Genomic DNA, 17283 nt, shown 5'->3' with positions numbered 1-17283 from the left:
GTGTATAATATCCTTAGCCTGGAAGCTAGTGCCATGAGCCTTAGCAGTCTCCAGGGCTTCAGATGGAGTCAGACCCTTGTATTTTTTCAGAGTCTTATCTCTAACCTTCACACTCTTTTGTAACTCTTACCAGCTGATTAACCTCTCTCCAAGTCTCTTTGATTTTAGCTTTTAACTTTATTTTCTGGGGAGTGGGTATGTAATATTGTCCTTGTTTGTGTAGCCAAGCATCTCCAAGGTTATAATAGCTGTAGTGTATGCCAGTTCAATGGTTTGAGTTATGATGGAAGGAGGGATTGTTGTGAGGGCGGTATTGACATCTTCTAGGGAACTATCTGATAATACTTCTCTGCTGAGCCTTGGTAGCCAGTCCTGAGTCTTGACTGTAGCTAGTTTATCCACGATCTCATACCTCATAATAGTTGCTGTGCTCTGAAATGGAAGAGGCATTGGTGATATTCCAGCTTCAGATATTGGCTGAGCATTGTGCAACCAGTTGTTCTTCTGAGTCTTCTTCAGTCTGGGATGTAATGTGTAGTTGGTCTATCTCACGTTGTGAGAGCAGCTTCCTCTTCACTGTGTTGAATGTGTTGAAAATTCGGTAACAAGGTGTTTCTAAATGGATGCAGATCTTCTACCCATCCATAGTTTTCTCGTGCATTTGATTTATCTCCTCTTGTTAGGTCTACTGCTGTAGTAGCATTCCATCAATTTCAGGTTCTCTTGTCTCATTCATGAATGGTTTGTTCCGGTAGCCTATTTATCAGCTGATTGTCCTGGGTCCTCAGTATCTGATGTGGAGTTTATTAATCGGTCCCACTTCTAAGCTGGCTAGTTGGTGTCACTCTCATATTTTTGAGGTAGGCAGGTGAAGCATTGGGGGGTCTTTGCCAAGGACCCCAACTGGGTTTCAGCTGGGATTTAAACCTCGATCTCCAGCATCAAAGCGCTTTAACCACTATGCTCCGTAGCCAGCTTGGTAGTGAGGAGATATACAGAGATATCCATCTGTATCCCCATAATAGCTGGATCAAATTCAGGAATTTGATAAGAGCTGCTGTCACCTCCTGTCACACTTGCCATCATTTTGGCCTTTTGCTCATGGGCCTAGCATCCATTATGTATGAGTCAGGTATGTCTTTCTCCGTAGCGCCTCTGACTGTTAATTTTCTGTATCTGGGAGGGGAAGTGGCTAGAAATGCGAAGTGCGCCGAGCAAGTGCCAGGGGAACTTTAAAATGGATGACAACGCTCGCCTCACGAGGATGTCTTATCTACCTAATCAGCAAGGGATATGTCAAGGCAATATCTAAACTCATTTAGCTTGAGTCAGCCGTACAGAGCCTTAAGGGAGGTGTTTTAATGACACATCGTCAGGTTGCTTCTCCCACAGCTGCCGGTAGGACCAAGATGCCTCTCCAGGCATAACGCCCCAGAAAACTCTGCTCATCTCGCTAGTTCTTACCCAGCAGCATCTGGTGCTGAGGCAGCTGGGCTCTTGCTCTGGGTGCCCATATTGTACCCGTGTCTGCCTCTCCTTCTGAGAGCACCGGGCTGTCTCGTGGCATTACCGGATCTGGAATGCAAATTCTGCTCCTGCTCTCTTTGTGGGGTTGTGAACTGCTGTCTGTCCCGTGAGAAATTGTCCGCCAGAAAGAGAGGCTTTGAAATCCTTGCCTCTCCACACAGGCTAAATTGATAACCACATTTAAAAACAGAAGAGGAGAGAGAGAGAGAGAAAGAAAACCTAAAGTATATGTGCAGCATATCAGATTGAACAGGAAGAAGAAATCCTTAAAAATCCCACCATTATTATTATTATTATTTTTATTTTAATTCCATTTATATCCCGCCCTTCTCCGAAGACTCAGGGCGGCTTACAAGCTTAGCAGTAGCCTTCATTCTATGTATATGCCTGCTTATTAGGGCTTTCACACACACCCCAAGCGGCATTATTACAAAGTCAGCTTAATTGCCCCCAACAATCTGGGTCCTCATTTTACCTACCTCGGAAGGATGGAAGGCTGAGTCAACCTTGAGCCTGGTGGGACTCGAACCTGCACTAATTGCAGGCAGGTGGTGTTACTAAAGGAGGCATTAGCCCACTGCTCCACCAAGGCTCTTTGTATGTGTGTGTGTGTGTGTGTGTGTGTATAAAGAGAGAGAGAGAGAGAGAGGATCAAAAGGTTATTGGGCAACTTCATAACATTATAGCTAATGTGGCTGCCACATTGATATTTATGTTTTCACAAATGTTTGGAGATATGAACTGTTCTTAAAGCAATACATAATATTTAATAATTGATCCTCCTCAGTTTAAGAGCTTAACCATTATTGCATGCAAGTGCTCACTAAAAGAAGTTCTTCGCTTGTTCATCAGTGAATACTTAGGAGAGGTTAATGTAAGCTAAAAAAAAGTAGGAGCAAAAGAATCACCTGTTTCTATTCCGGGAACTATTTTCCTACTTTGCAAAGCTCCCATGCAAACCAAAGATTGTGTTCGCCGCCATCATATGACAGATTTATCAAAATAACGCTTCCCCATATTTTACCATAATCAAGGATAGAAGAAATCTTAGAAGAACTACTAAGGAGAAATTTCCTAACAGTGAGAGCAATCAACCAATAGAATAGCTTTCCTTCAGAAGTTGGGGGTCCTCCATTGCCGAAGGCTTTCAAAAAGAGACTGGAGAACCATTTATCTGAACTGGTATGGGGGTTTCCTGCTTGAGCAGGGGTTTGGACTAGAAGACCTCCAAGGTCCCTTCCAACTCTATTATTCTATGTTCTGTGTCCTATTATATATATACATATAACTACTTTTATCATAATTTAGTTTGCAAGTATTAATTGTGTTTATGACATGGTTAAATTCTTTGGGAGGTCTAGTTGCCCAAGTTTCCATACAGGAAAAGAGAACCCAACGCTGTAAAGACAGAATGGAAGGTGGAACGAAGAAGTAGGAAAATGGGGAAGCCCCACACCATGAAAGATGGAATGAAACCACTACAGACTGACATACTAGGCATCAGCAAATTGAGATATACTTTCAGCCAGAAGCTGTTTATTTGTTGGGGCATGAGACACAAAGAAGGAATATTCTTGTTTCCATAATTAGGTAGGGTATAGTAAGACCACTATTCTACTACAATGCGATCAGTGACCAAATAATATTACCGTATATACTTGAGTATAAGCCGAATTTTTCAGCCCACTTCTTGGGCTGAAAAAATCCACTTCAGCTTATACTCCAGTGAACAAAAAAAAAAGAACTGTCCCTTCGTTCGGGCCAGGCTGCTGAGAGAAGGGAGCGGCAGAGCCTTGCAGAGCTGGCAGAGGTGGCGGCAGTCCAGCGTTGTTTCTCCCCCTCGTGCGTGCGTGTGTGTGTCAGACCCACGGGAATGGCTGGTAGGGAAGCGGCATTCCGGCATTCCGCCCCTTCCTGTGTGTCGAGCCCACGGGGCTTGACACACAGAGAAACGCAAATGCCGGACTGCCGCCACCTTTACTAGCCATTCCTGCGGGTCTGACACACACACACACACACACGCCGCCGGGCTCGGCTCCTCGGCAGGAGGGGCAGCCCCCGCCACGCTCCCCTCCCGGCCCGCCGCGCCGCCGCCGCCGCTTCTTCTGGGCAAGTCGGGGGGGCTTGCGGGGCGAAGGCACCGGCCGGGGGCAGGCAGGGCGGGAGGGCGGCCGCGCAGCTCAGCGCCGCCCCGAAGCCACAGCCAGCCGCCGCCGCCCGTGTCCCGGCGGAGAAAGCCTGCCCTGCGGAGCGCGCTCGCCCGTTGCCTCGCCCGGGACCAGCGGCGGCGCTGCAGTCCGGCGCCGGGCGGAGCTCAGTCGCGCAGCAGCCCAGCCAGCCAGCCCGCGACCCCCTCCCCTCCCGGCCCGCAGCACCACGCCGCCGCCGCTTCCTCCAGGCAAGTCAGGGGGGCTTGCGGGGCGAAGGCACCGGCCGGGGGGCAGGCAGGGCGGGAGGGCGGCCGCGCAGCTCAGCGCCGCCCCGAAGCCACAGCCAGCCGCCGCCCGCGTCCCGGCGGAGAGAGCCTGCCCTGCGGAGTGCGCTCGCTCGCCCCAAAGCCACAGCCAGCCGCCGCCGCCCGCGTCCCGGCGGAGAGAGCCTGCCCTGCGGAGCGCGCTCGCTCGCTCGCCCGCTGCCTCGCCCAGGACCAGCGGCGGCGCTGCAGTCCGGCGCCAGGCGGAGCTCAGTCGCGCAGCAGCCCAGCCAGCCAGCCCGCCGGCGGGCGGACGGGCGGAGAGAAGCCCGGAGGGGAGGGGGCGGAGTCGCCGGGGGCGCAGCCCGGGGCCCACGTGGGGACACACCGGTCCGGCCGCAACGAGCCGAGCCCGACGTCCACCCCCCCCCAGCCGGACTGATCTCTGCCGAAGCTGGGGGGGGGCAACCCGGGTGGCCGCGAATGGGCAGCCGGGCTTCCTTGCCAGGGAAGCCCCCAGGGCGCCCCCAGAGAGGGCGGGCAGGCAGGGGGGGTGTCTTCAACTCTCAGGGGGCTGCAGCCTCCTTCAGAAACCAGCCCCCACCTCAACGGAAAGAGGCCTTTTGCCCCCGAAAGGCCTTGGTCACTGAATTACAGAAAACAAAGAAACCTGTAGCTGCCCTACAGAGGAGTGGGGGGAATGAGGAGGGGAAGAGACAGATAGCACTCTCCACTATGAAAGTCACCACGCTTTCAGTCCAGAAATAATTAAGGCACAGCAGAAATCCAATTCCTTTGAATGGAAATGAGGTTGTTTTTCCCCCTCGTGCGTGTGTATGTGTGTGTGTGTGTGTGTGTGTGTCAGACCCGCAGGAATGGCTAGTAAAGGTGGCGGCAGTCCGGCAGTCCAGAAATAATTAAGGCACAGCAGAAATCCAATTCCTTTGAATGGAAATGAGGTTGTTTTTCCCCCTCGTGCGTGTGTATGTGTGTGTGTGTGTGTGTGTGTGTCAGACCCGCAGGAATGGCTAGTAAAGGTGGCGGCAGTCCGGCATTTGCGTTTCTCTGTGTGTCAAGCCCCGTGGGCCCGACACACAGGAGGGGGGGGACGCCGCTTCCTTACCAGCCATTCCCGCGGGTCTGACACACGCACGCATGCATGAGGGGGGGAAACGCCGGACTGCCGCCACCTCTACCAGCCGTTCCCGCAGGTCTCACACACACACACACACACACACACACACACGAGGGAAACAACGCTTGACTGCCGCCTCCCTAGCAGACCTTCCCTGCGGGATGTGCTGCCAGGCTTCCTGATGAGCGGACCCTGCGAACCGCGGCCGAGCCAGCTCCGGGATGCTGCCAGAGTCAACGAGCGGCTCGTCGTGGCACAGAATATAGATATGTTGCTAAGAAGGGGCCAAGCTTATACTTATACTCGGCTTATACTCGAGTCAATAATTTTTTCCAGTTTTTTGGGGTGAAATTAGGGGTCTCTGCTTATACTCGAGTCGGCTTATACTCAAGTATATACGGTAATTAGACTTCATGGATATCCCTTTAATATGAAGATCATTCATATTCAGTTTGTGCTACAATCACCGATTGCAGAAGAGGAGATTGATGAATTTTTTGATCAATTTGAAAGTGACAAAACAGCCAGCCAAGATGTGCTGTTTGTGAGTAGAGACTGGAATGCCAAAACTCTAAATATTAGATATACAGATCAGGAAGCCACAGTACAGACAGTACGTGATGATGATGGTTTGCCTCCAGGTTGGCAAAAGAGTGAGACAAGACTGTATGTTCTTTCCTTATTTATTTACTTAAATGCTGCAGATATAAGGGAAGCTGGATTGTTTCAAAATTAGAGGTAAAAACATCAGTAGCCTGCAGAATGCTGATGACACTTCTCTGATAGCCAAGAACACAAAGGATCTCCTAGCTCTAGGAATAAAAGTGAAGGAGCATAGTGAAAAAATGGGACTAAAAGGAGACCAAGCAAATGACAGCAGGTATAAGAATCAATCTTAGAATTAATAATGAATATATGGAAGTGGTAGATAACATCCGACTTTTAGAATCAACATCCACCGCCCACAAAGAGGTACTTAAGCAATAAGCCACAGACTAGCACCTGGAACAACCATAGCTGCAGGTGGACATGAGATGTTTAAAATCAACAAGGTGGAAATTGGAAATCGAATTAGTTCGAGAATTTATCTTCCTTGGTTCAAAAATTGTTCACAAAGGCAGTTCTACACCTGATGTTTGTCCCACATAAAATTGGTTGCAACTGTTACAGTTGATTTTGTAGATTACATTGTTTCTTTCATCCATTCTTATCTTGTCTTTGGTTCTGGATAATTCCTGGCAGGGTGTATGGTAGGGTTAGTTTTTGCGTGACAGTTGGTGTGGTTTACATGGTAGTTTGTGTGGTTTGGCTGCTGTGTGTCAACTGTATCCATTGCACCCGACTTTACGTGGGACAAACATCACGTCAGTTAAAAAACAGGATCCACGAACACCGGCTGGCAGTCAAACACCACAATCGCAAATCCTTAATCTCTACGCACACCGACACCAAACAGCACCAGTTCGATTGGAGCGACACAAAAATCATCAGCCACGCTACCACCTGGCACACTCGTGAGTTCATTGAAGCCTGGCACTCCACAAACAATTGCCTCAACAGACACATCGACCCACAACCAGCCTACGAACCCCTCAGGATCCAAATCAACCACACAGCCAACCAGAGACAGCACCGACACACAACCAAGCCACGCAAGCCCCCTTCTTCCCACCAGCAGCACCTCCCAATGGCCTCGACCTGATGTAACCTCCCCGTCACAAGACCTTCACTTGACACTCCCACACCTGAAGCCCTTATAAGCAAAAGAACAACGACACTGACATTCCCTAAACTCTGCTGAAGATGTTACCTAGCCTGGTAATGAAACATTTGGAAACCAACCCACCAGCTCGGAGAATGAAGCTTCACCCTCATCCTACGCCTGAGCTACAGATATTCGCCACTATTGCAATCGCATTCTAATTGTATTTGCCTAAGGAAATATTTAGCTGCAGCTTGTAGTGGTTCTCTAAGTTATTTGGCAATTACAGTCTGTTTGAAAGCAGAAGGGAATTTAAAACCTATTTCTGCTTTTATAAAGCAAGGAGTGATTTGCCATTAAAGTAATAATTTTCAACTGGTGGTACATGAGACTCAGAAAGAGTGCAGGTAGGTCATTGAAATGCTTGTAAGTCTTTAATACTCACCATAAATTTTGGGCAAAGCGTTTCAGGCATGAAAAGTTTAGAACCTCTGAAAAGCATTTTATGGATGATTACAAGGCCTGTTGGGAATTCCTAAAGTGACACTCTGGAAAAATTCTTTTTAGTTGTTAATCAGTCACTGGTAGAGGAGGAAGGTAAATAAGCTGAATGTGACACACTTGATTTTGGCAGGTAGTGGTGAAGGAGAGGGAAAGTGAGAACACTGTGATTTAATATTATGGTGCCTTATTCTGATTCGTCCTTTTTACCCCTTGGGAGTGTGAGAGACCAATTTTAAATTTCATGTAAGCACTTTCAAAGGTAGGGCTACATCGCAGGAAGAATCTTTTTTTTTTTTGCGAAATTATAGTAAAGCCAATTAATTTAATTGAAGGTTCAGAAGGATACCTAAAGGGATAGGGAGGGGGCTATACCCTTTTAACTTTAGGAAAAATATGTGTCTCTTCTAACTTGCCATGGTGTGTAACCTCTTTTTTTTTGAAATAGCTGGAGAGGGACCTTTCCAGAATTGGCATTATAATAAATGTCATCGCTACTGAGTAGGCTCTCCAAGGGAAACCAGTTTTATGGTCTCTAAATGACGGTCACCACAATGTAGTGCAGATGGAGTGGTATTGTGCCAAAAAACAGAAGAACGAATTAAAATTGAGTTTCCGGGCAAGTCGGACCGAAGGGAGTTGACCAACGCTTGTCGCTGCTTATCTGAAAGGCATCGTTAGAAATTAAAATTCTAAAACAAAACACTTCTTTTAAGCTTTAACATCTGTTGAACACACACTCTAATTCCTTAGAGCTTTATGTCTGAATTTTCCAACAATCTGTTTTGGTTTTTTTTCCCACTGACTGTGATTTGTGATTGTAACATTTTAAATGTGTGAAATCTTCGGGGATGTTGTGTAATTCTAATCCAAGTAAACTCCTAGAGGCAGAGCAAGAGTCCAGTATCAAATGGTGACGTGGAGCATTTGTTTCTAATAGCCCCAAAGCACCCATGAACAGTTTGAGGCACAAAACAGGAGAGAGGTTATGTCTCTCCCTAAAACATTGGTATCTGTTTCATGAGGCCTTATTATGCTGTTTAAACATTAGATTGGTGGTGGTGGTGTTATTCAGGGCCTTTTCAGTGGTGGCCCTGGGAAAATCTTACCTCTCCAGAAAGGAGGAATATTCCCATGTTGGTTACTTTTAGTTGCTCTGCAGGATTCATTACTTTCAAACTTTCTGCTTGTGTATCTGGGCAGGCTGAGGGAGGGCAGTCTCGGGCTCTTTCTGCACATTGCTGTAAGCCATGGTTAATTGGTAATCCAAAATTGCATCACTCAGTAGGCGAGAGGCTAAAGCAACCTCATTTGGGGTTAGTCTGAAATGTGAACCTTATTTCAGAAGATAATGCCGGTCTGTGGCATTCACCACTCCCCAGAGTTGCAGCATGCCCTCGGTGCTTCTTTACGTCTGTGTAAATCTACCTAAAGAAGTTACTGCACCGATTTTAAAAATGTTACCTGATTCAACTGGCTTTTATTGGAGAAGTGCTGCTCTATTGATGTTTTAGTCCTGTGGGGATTGCTAGGAGTGTATTCAGTTGTGTGAAATAGATTTTAATGTGTTTTATATTACATAAAGGTTAAAGTGCTGCCATTGCTTTTTTATTATTATTATTTTTTACACTTGTACTTCTACTGCTGTCCTACGTCGCCTTCAGTCAGGTAGCGTAAAAATAAATAAAAGAAGTTGTCCATTTTCTTACCTGTTTGGCTATTTGTTAAAAGTAAACCTTTCTGAATTTAGCATGAAGAAACAAACATAGGTCAGCGCCCTATGGCTGCTGGTCAATTTCTGCAAAGATGTATATATATATATAATCCAAAGTAACACTTGAAAAGGAGGAATGCCGCTGGTTTTTCTCCAGCTTTTAAAAGGCGCTGTGAATTGGAAGTATTTGTGAGGCTGTTGTGTTTCACCTGTATTTCAGTACTGAGCAAATCAGAGTTGGATCGCTATCCTGAATCCTTTTGATGATCTTCAGAGCCTGCCAAAGCCACATTTCTAAGATGCAGCAACGTATCTCCAAATCTTGAAAATGGTATTTGGTTCTAGCCCTCCCCCCTTCCAAATTGTCTATAGAATCTCTCATCAAGCTATGTGTTGTATACTAGTTAGGGGTAGACAGAAAAGAAAGCGAGACTATCCTTCTATAAATGGGAAACCTGGAAGAAAACTTCATCTCTCATATGTGTAATGCTATGACCCGAGCTGCTGCCGGCTTCCAGTCTTCAAAAATAGCAGAAAAACCTGCCTCCCAGCTACCATCCTGATCCATGCCAAGCACACACACACACAGAGTAAAAGGGTCAAAAGTTTCTTAAATGTTACAGAGGTTTTACAGGCAGCAGCAGCAGGCAGCCCAGGTGTGTGCGCAGTTGCACGTAGATGTTGGTACAGTTGTATGAACAAGGAAGCTCATCTGTAAAGAATCCAGATCCAAATCAGTAAACGATATCCTAGGTCAGGGGTAGGCAACCTAGGCTCTTTTATGAACTCATGGACTTCAACTCCCAGAATTCCTGAGCCAGCCACACTGAGGGGAAAGGGAGAGGTTTCCAAGCTGAGCCAGGCTGGCTCAGGAATTCTGGGAGTTGAAGTCCAGGAGTCATAAAAGAGCCAAGGTGGCCTAGCCCTGGCCTAGGTGCATCCTGTTGCTGTAAACTGACCGCGTGGTGCTGAATTTCTGTATCTGAACCACATGCATTGTGCATTGTTGGCTGGACCATTGTATGTGCGTGTGCTCTTTTTTCTCTCTCTTTTTTATTATTCATGTGCTGTATTTTATTGTTCTTACGTTGTGAGCCACCCGGAGCTATCTGGAGTCAGGCAACACCAAAATTGAATAAGTTAAAATTAATCCTTGAGTTTCGGCTCTACTTTGGACACACCCTTTGTAGAACTGTATGAATGTTCCTCTTCCTCCTAGTCAATTTTCAGGGATGAATTTCAGTTTCTGTCTGGCAAGGTTCCTGGTAACCTTTCCCCCATTGTGTCTTTTAATATACCAGGTTTATCTTGGCTTGATGTCTGGCTTGTCAAGAAAGGCAGTGGAGTTCTGTTCTAGAAGTTTTGGGGTGGAAACGCTTTGAGCAGCTTCCGGGGGCTCTAAAAATGCATACCCTGAGCTATTTTACATTGTGTCTCCCAGTCTTGTCAACCCTTTAATAAGCACTTTCTCAACTGAGGGTAGTTGAGATTTATTTATTTATTTATTTTTGGGACTTATATGCCGCCCTATCTCCCGAAGGACTCAGGGCGGTTAACAACAATAAAAGCAACAATACAAAAGTTAAGAGAAATTAAATAAACAGCCCCAAAATAAATTAACTAAACAATTAAAAATTAAAAGCATTTTAAAAACCCGTCGTCAGTCCAGGTCAGCCTGATGAAAAAGGAAAGTTTTGAGGTCGCGGTGAAAGGACCGGAGATCCGGGGCCATCCGGAGCTCAAGGGGGAGTTGGTTCCAAAGGGCTGGTGCTCCCACAGAGAAGGCCCTCCCCCTGGGGGTCGCCAGCCGACATTGTCTGGCCGACGGCACCCTGAGGAGGCCTTCTCTGTGTGAGCGCACCGGGCGATGGGAAGTCGTTCCTGGCAGCAGATGGGAATGAGATGAAGGCTGCTTTTTATGAAAAGGGGAAAATGTGCCACTTCTGCTCTGGGCAGGCGGGCCTTGTACTCTTACGCTGTTGTGTTCTGCCAGTAAGTAGTCACTAGCAAAATATCACAATTTCAGCTTCTTCAGAGAAAACATTTATACTTTATAAATAAAGCATTTTAGCATGTCTTGCGTAACTATACACATAGTGATCTTGCATAATATCTTATGCTTTTTAGGCTATGAACATAGTGGTTCCCTTCATGTTTAAATATGCAGTAGACAACCTCAACCAGCTGTCTGGAAATGTTCTGAACCTGAGTGATGCACCCAATACAGTTGCAACCATGGCAACAGCTGTTCTGATTGGATGTAAGTGTGATGCTTTAATCTGCTGACAGGTGCTGACTTTCTTCGGGAAGGTTTGGGAACATTAGTGCACCTGACCTTTCACGGGGAAGCATCTGTGGTAAACATTGTTTGCTGGAGTTTCTCCTACTTTGTTATCATGAAGAATTAACGTACTGCGATTCTCTTGAGTTGTGTTATCTGCTGGAATAATAGCCTAGTCTCCAGGCCTGCTCTTGCGTTGTGCTTTTTTTTAAAAAAAAAAACAACAACCCAAAATATCTGAAGATACAATCTGTTTAAAAATGACTTAACCGATAACCTTTGACTTCTCATCCAGTAACATTAACATGGGGTATTAAAAGCTGCTGAGGATGAGTAAAATAAAATGGATTAAAAATTAAACCCTTTTCCTCTCCCCTCCTTCTTTTACCAGACGGCATCTCGCGAGCGGGCGCAGCGTTATTTAACGAAGCCAGAAACGCCGTCTTTGGGAAAGTGGCCCAGAGTTCCATCAGGAGGATAGCCAAAAACGTCTTCCTCCACTTGCATCAGCTGGACTTGGGCTTCCATCTGAATCGGCAAACTGGAGCATTGTCCAAAGCCATCGACCGAGGCACCCGTGGCATCAGCTTTGTGCTCGGCGCGCTGGTGTTTAACCTGGGGCCCACCTTGTTTGAAGTGGCCCTCGTGAGTGGGATTTTGGTACGTGTCGTTTTCATTGAATTGCGGCGTTCGTTTGATATCCACGTCTCGTGGCTGTCAGCTGCCCCTGGGGCCAGATGTGGCCCACTCCTTGCCTTTCCCAGAATCCTGTTGAAGAAAAGAAGAAAAAGAAGGGGTCAGAAAGGCAGAGGAGGGCTGCTGTAGCCATCTAATGCGGCCCCATCCGCCCTTTGCTTCTGCTTCATCCCCTTGGGCATCTCCAGGACAACTCTGTTACGCTTAAGGAAATACAGGTGGTCCTCGACTTACAACAGTTCGTTTAGCAACCGTTCAAAGTTACAACAGTACTGAAAAAGGGGGCTTAACAACCATTTTTCACCCTTACGACAGTTGCAGCATCCCCATGGTCATGCGATCAAAATTCAGAGGCTTGACAGTTGATTTACATTTATGACGGTTGCAGTGTGCCAGGGTCACGTGATCCCCTTTGGCAACCTTCTGACTAGCATTTAACAGCAGAAAGTTTGGCCTCAATTACAGTATGGTTGTAAATTGAGGACGACTTGTAAAGACATAGAAAAGGTGGCCTCACTGGATGCCCATGCATAAACAGTACCATTTGCTGAACTTAACATCTGAATGTGATGCAGACCCAGGAAGCTGGTATGGCAAGCAAACTAACCGGTTGAATAAAGAGAGCAGAACTTAATTTGATTCCAAAAGAGGTACCCAGCGCTTGTTTCTAAACCCTTCTTTAGCCAGAGATCTCCTTCTGCCTTTATTTTAAGAATTGTATTTTGTACAGTTGAGAGGCACCTGAGTCCATTGGTGTCAGACTCATCGCGCAAAACATTTGAAAAGGCCCTTTGCATGGGAAAAGCTCTGTCCAAACACGGGCATGCAGAAGCCGCTGGGGAAAGCCTTGATAGCCGTTAACGCTGAGCTTTACGGAAGGGGCTCCTGTTTCTGAGGCTCGGAGGACGAGGGCTTGGCTTGGCCCAGAACGTTTTGCAAAAGGCTCCTTTCTGATGCTCTGCACAGCCTCCTTCCCTACATTGCAAAATGCTCCACATTTACTGTACAACAACAGGAGGATCCTAATAGGTAGAGGTGACCAATCAGTTATGAGGGCCTGAGAAAGGGTACTTTATGGTCTGTAAAGCATTGTAAAATGTCACACATACCCTCATGCAGTCACATGACTACATTTCAGATGCTGGGCAACCAGGTTGCATTTTATAAGCGTTTGCAGCATCCCAGGGTCACTTGACCACGATTTGCAACTTTCTTTGCCATTTTCCAGAGAAAACAGAAAACATACCCATTGGATATGCTGCATTTGCTTAACATCCATGTGCTTCACTTAATGACCACAGTGACTTGCTTTACAATCAAGTTGGTGGCCCATGTAAGAATCACCTTAAGTTACGACCAAAATCCCGGGCCCAATTTCGGTCATAAATTGAGGACTGCCTGTATAATATCTCCCCATTTGTCTGAAAAAAACCCTGGTTGATAGCCTCAGCTTCTTGGTGATGCAGCCCTGAGTGTGAGCTGAGAGAGAGCGGTGTTCGCAGATTATTGCCAAGAAGGCTAGCTGTCAGTATGGTTACAATGGTCCAGATGCTGCTGTTCTGTTCCATGCTTCCCATCTGCTGTTCTCAGCATTTCACAGCATTCGAACCAGGTTGACGTTTAAGAGCATGCTCATAATCGTTCTCCTTCCTTAAGTTAGCCAGGCTTTCAAGCAGAAGATCCATAACTGTTGTACCAGGAAGGTAAGGACAGGACATGAAACCCATCCCAAAGTCTTAACAGTGGTGGCTTTTGAGTTAATCATGCCCGGTATCAAATGGGTGGGGTTTTCATTGTGCCAGGAATTGTAATACTAAACCGTTATATGAACACCAGTCCACATTGGATATGGAGACGATATTAGCGAGAGAGGAACTGTTGATAAACTGTTCTGGAATAGCTTTGTACCATATAGTATCAACCTTGTTAACTCTCAAGACACTTTTTTTGCTATGTATTCAAATGGACTGTAATTAGTGTGTGTGTGTGTGTTGTGTGCACATATATGTATATGTGTCAGGTCTGCCATCTTTGGCTTGGCGCCTTGCTGGCATCCTGCCATCAAAGGCTAGGAAGAAGAGGACACCGGGGTGGGGGGAGGGACAAATGGGCAATAAACCGGCATGGGGATACAATGGGAAATAGGGATGGGGGAGGGATGACGGCGCGACGGAGACCAGAGAGACGCATGGAACCCATTTGTGCCAGCGCTCAAGGCCAGGCATCCCGAGAGCGCAATGGGGGCTACCGCAAACATCTCAGCGGCCTGCGCAGCTTTTCATTGGCTGAAGATGGAACTGGAGGGAGGGCTGGGATGAGGGGAAGAATTTTGTAACTTTCTCACACGGGAAGCTTAGTTCTAGCCTGACTTTGCTGCAGCCAGGAGCCTTTAGTAAAAGAACCTATCACTTCAGCCACTTCAGTCTTTCCTTCCTAATGGACCTACCTGGGGCAGTTCTGACAGTGGGTGTATACAGCATATTTTTTTTATTTTTATTTTAATCCCATTTATATCCCGCCCTTCTCCAAAGACTCAGGGCGGCTTACAATCTAAAGCACAAACCAATGTGCTTAGCAATACTTCATTCTATGTATATGCCTGCTTATTAGGGCTTTCGGGGGGCCCCAAGCGGCATTTTTACAAAGTCAGCTTATTGCCCCCAACAATCTGGATCCTCATTTTATCTACCTCGGAAGGATGGAAGGCTGAGTCAACCTTGAGTCTGGTGGGATATGTGCATCTCTCTCTCTCTCTCTCTCTCTCTCTCTCTCTCTCTCTCTCTCTCTCTCTCTCTCTCTCTCTCTCTCTCTCTGTGTGTGTGTGTGTGTGTGTGTGTATGTATGGGTGTACATATATATATATATATATATATATATATATATATATATATATATATATATATATATATATATATATATATATATATATATATATATATATATATATATATATATATATATATATATATATATATATATATATATTCTTTTGAGAGAGCGCATCAGAATTTCATTTTTAATGTGTGCCAGTGTGTACAAAGAAAAGTGACAATAAAGGTTATCGTAACTGGAATCATTGCAGCTTATTTAATGACAGATCTGGTAATTTGCCCATCTTTTCCTTGAATCCTGGATTCCATTCATCACTTCCATTCATTTACGGTTGAGAACGCCTCTCTGTATGGGCCTCTTGTCTGTAAAGATTGCGTATCTGAAGAGTTGAGTGTTTGTATCTGAGAGTGTGGCCTTGTAGAGCTGCTCCTAGTGCGTATGGTGTCAAGGAGCTAAACTCTTTCCACTGCCCTTCTCTCTGGCTTGTGGAGAACTATTATTGTTGTCTCTTACACGTATGTCTTGTCCAGAGAGGTTTCTGTACATTGATGTTCTAACCAAAATGATTTGAAACCTTTTTTTTTCTTTTCCTTTCCCTGCAGTATTATAAATGTGGTGCACATTTTGCACTCGTAACCTTGGGGACATTAGGAGCATACACGGCATTCACAATAGGACTTACGCAGTGGAGGTAAGGCAGCCCTGCTGTGGGGGACTCTGATGAGATTTGACTGCCTGGTGGAACTGGATGGGGACAACCGTCTCTGCCAACCTTTTGTCTTGCAGAACTAAATTTAGGATCGAAATGAATAAAGCTGATAACGATGCAGGCAATGCTGCAATTGACTCTCTGCTGAATTATGAAACCGTGAAGGTAAGCCATTAACATTTTTCACTTTTCATATTGTCATTACTTGGGCAGGCCTTATTAACAACGTATGTCTTTTGGTACCCTTTACTCAAAAAGATGATTTATTTATTCCTTTCTGTTAGGAATCATAATAAACAGAAAGGATTACTCTTAGCCTAAATAGGTAAACAAATGTTCACCTACTTGGGTTATAATCTGTTGATTACCTTTATGTAATATAAGAATGCTGCTTCTCCTGTCATACTTTCCCTCTTGATTTGCTTCTTAAAAGAGCCAGATGCTTTTTTCACTGAAAAGTCTGCTTCAGCATGTTTGACCACTTGTATGGCAGTTTATTAAATTCCTATTTAACTGAAAGCAGAAATGCTAGCTTAGAATCCAAGCCATGGTGGGCAACACAGTTTAAGGGCTAGCTAGTGTGGCTGGCCTGAATAAAGCTAAGGTTAATATCAATTTTAAAAATCACTATATCAAGAAGTGCCATATTGAGAATATGGAATAGTATAAACCCAGACTGTGCTCAGAAATGCTTTTATTGGTTTTAGCAGAAGCAGCATTTTATAGGAAAGAAACAGCAGGTAAAGAGAAACGGTTAACCTATTGAGAGTTGTTAGAACAAAAACATGGAGAAAATATAAGATGAAATCAAAAGAACAATTGGCTCCTGGGGGATTTAGTTTTCAATGCATTTCGTATGCACAGCTCAGAGAAACAGTCAAGGTAGATAACAGGACATTTGGAATTGAGCAACAAAAGACAGAATTTGAAGTTGAATTATGTATAAATGACGAACATGTAATTGTTAAAATGAATGAACTCTTACTGATTTTTGAAATGGAAGATGAACAAATGAAAGAGTATGATAAAATGGGCTAAGAATTTCAAATATAACACTGTTGGGAGAGTGGGAAAACATGGAAAGGGTTAAAATATTCATTAAACCTTTGTTCAAAGAAAATTTCTATAAAATGATATTATCGTTGGTGTGTGACTCCAGAAAAATTAGCCAATCACTCTCTCTCAGCCTTAGGAAGAAGGCAGTGGCAAGCCATTTTAAAAAAAAATGCCTTCCCCACTACTGCAGGAAACTTTTTCACATCAGACATGATTGCAGTATTCATTAGGCAGATCCGTGGCTCTTCTTATTTATCATTATTTGACAAGGATTTCAGAAGCTGACAACTCAGTTGGCTACGCAGACTGGAACAATATTAATGTGTTTGCTGGGTGCAGCTGTAAAAGTAGGATTGCCCAATTATGAACCCCTCCCTGCTCAGCTGGAAAATGAATGGTAATTCTTGGACGGTCACCTTTAACCCTACACAACGCCTGTGGTCTTGCGTGGCCCTTTAACCACTGAGGATAAGTGTTACAAGAGAATGCGCTGCTAGGATAAAAAGGCTGCATCTCTAGCTGAACAGCGCTTGGCCACTTGTCTAAAATGATACAGGGTTTCCTGCCTGAGCAGGGGGTTGGACTAGATGACCTTCAAGGTCCCTTCCAACTTTTATTATTATTATTATTATTATTATTATTATTATTATTATTATTATTATTATTATTATTATTATTATTATTATTATTATTATTTACAAAATGTGGCACGGCTTG

The 17283-nt window shown here is 45.1% G+C and overlaps 1 protein-coding gene across 3 annotated transcripts in view; it reads left to right on the top strand.

Moving 5' to 3' along the window:
• ABCB7 (ATP binding cassette subfamily B member 7) overlaps window positions 1–17283 on the top strand; it is a 75758-nt gene that overhangs the window by 30674 nt on the left and 27801 nt on the right. For all 3 annotated transcript variants that reach the window (XM_081336847.1, XM_081336846.1, XM_081336848.1), the window contains 4 exons: window positions 11120–11252; window positions 11665–11933; window positions 15404–15492; window positions 15588–15675. In XM_081336847.1, the coding sequence (XP_081192973.1) occupies window positions 11120–11252; window positions 11665–11933; window positions 15404–15492; window positions 15588–15675 (579 nt within the window). The remainder of the gene's footprint in view (window positions 1–11119; window positions 11253–11664; window positions 11934–15403; window positions 15493–15587; window positions 15676–17283) is intronic.

This window comes from Vipera berus, assembly GCF_964194415.1.
Source record: "Vipera berus genome assembly, chromosome: 11".
Lineage (NCBI taxonomy): Eukaryota > Metazoa > Chordata > Lepidosauria > Squamata > Viperidae > Vipera > Vipera berus.
Note: the sequence above shows the minus strand (reverse complement) of the source record. Positions and strands in the feature narration are given on the sequence as shown.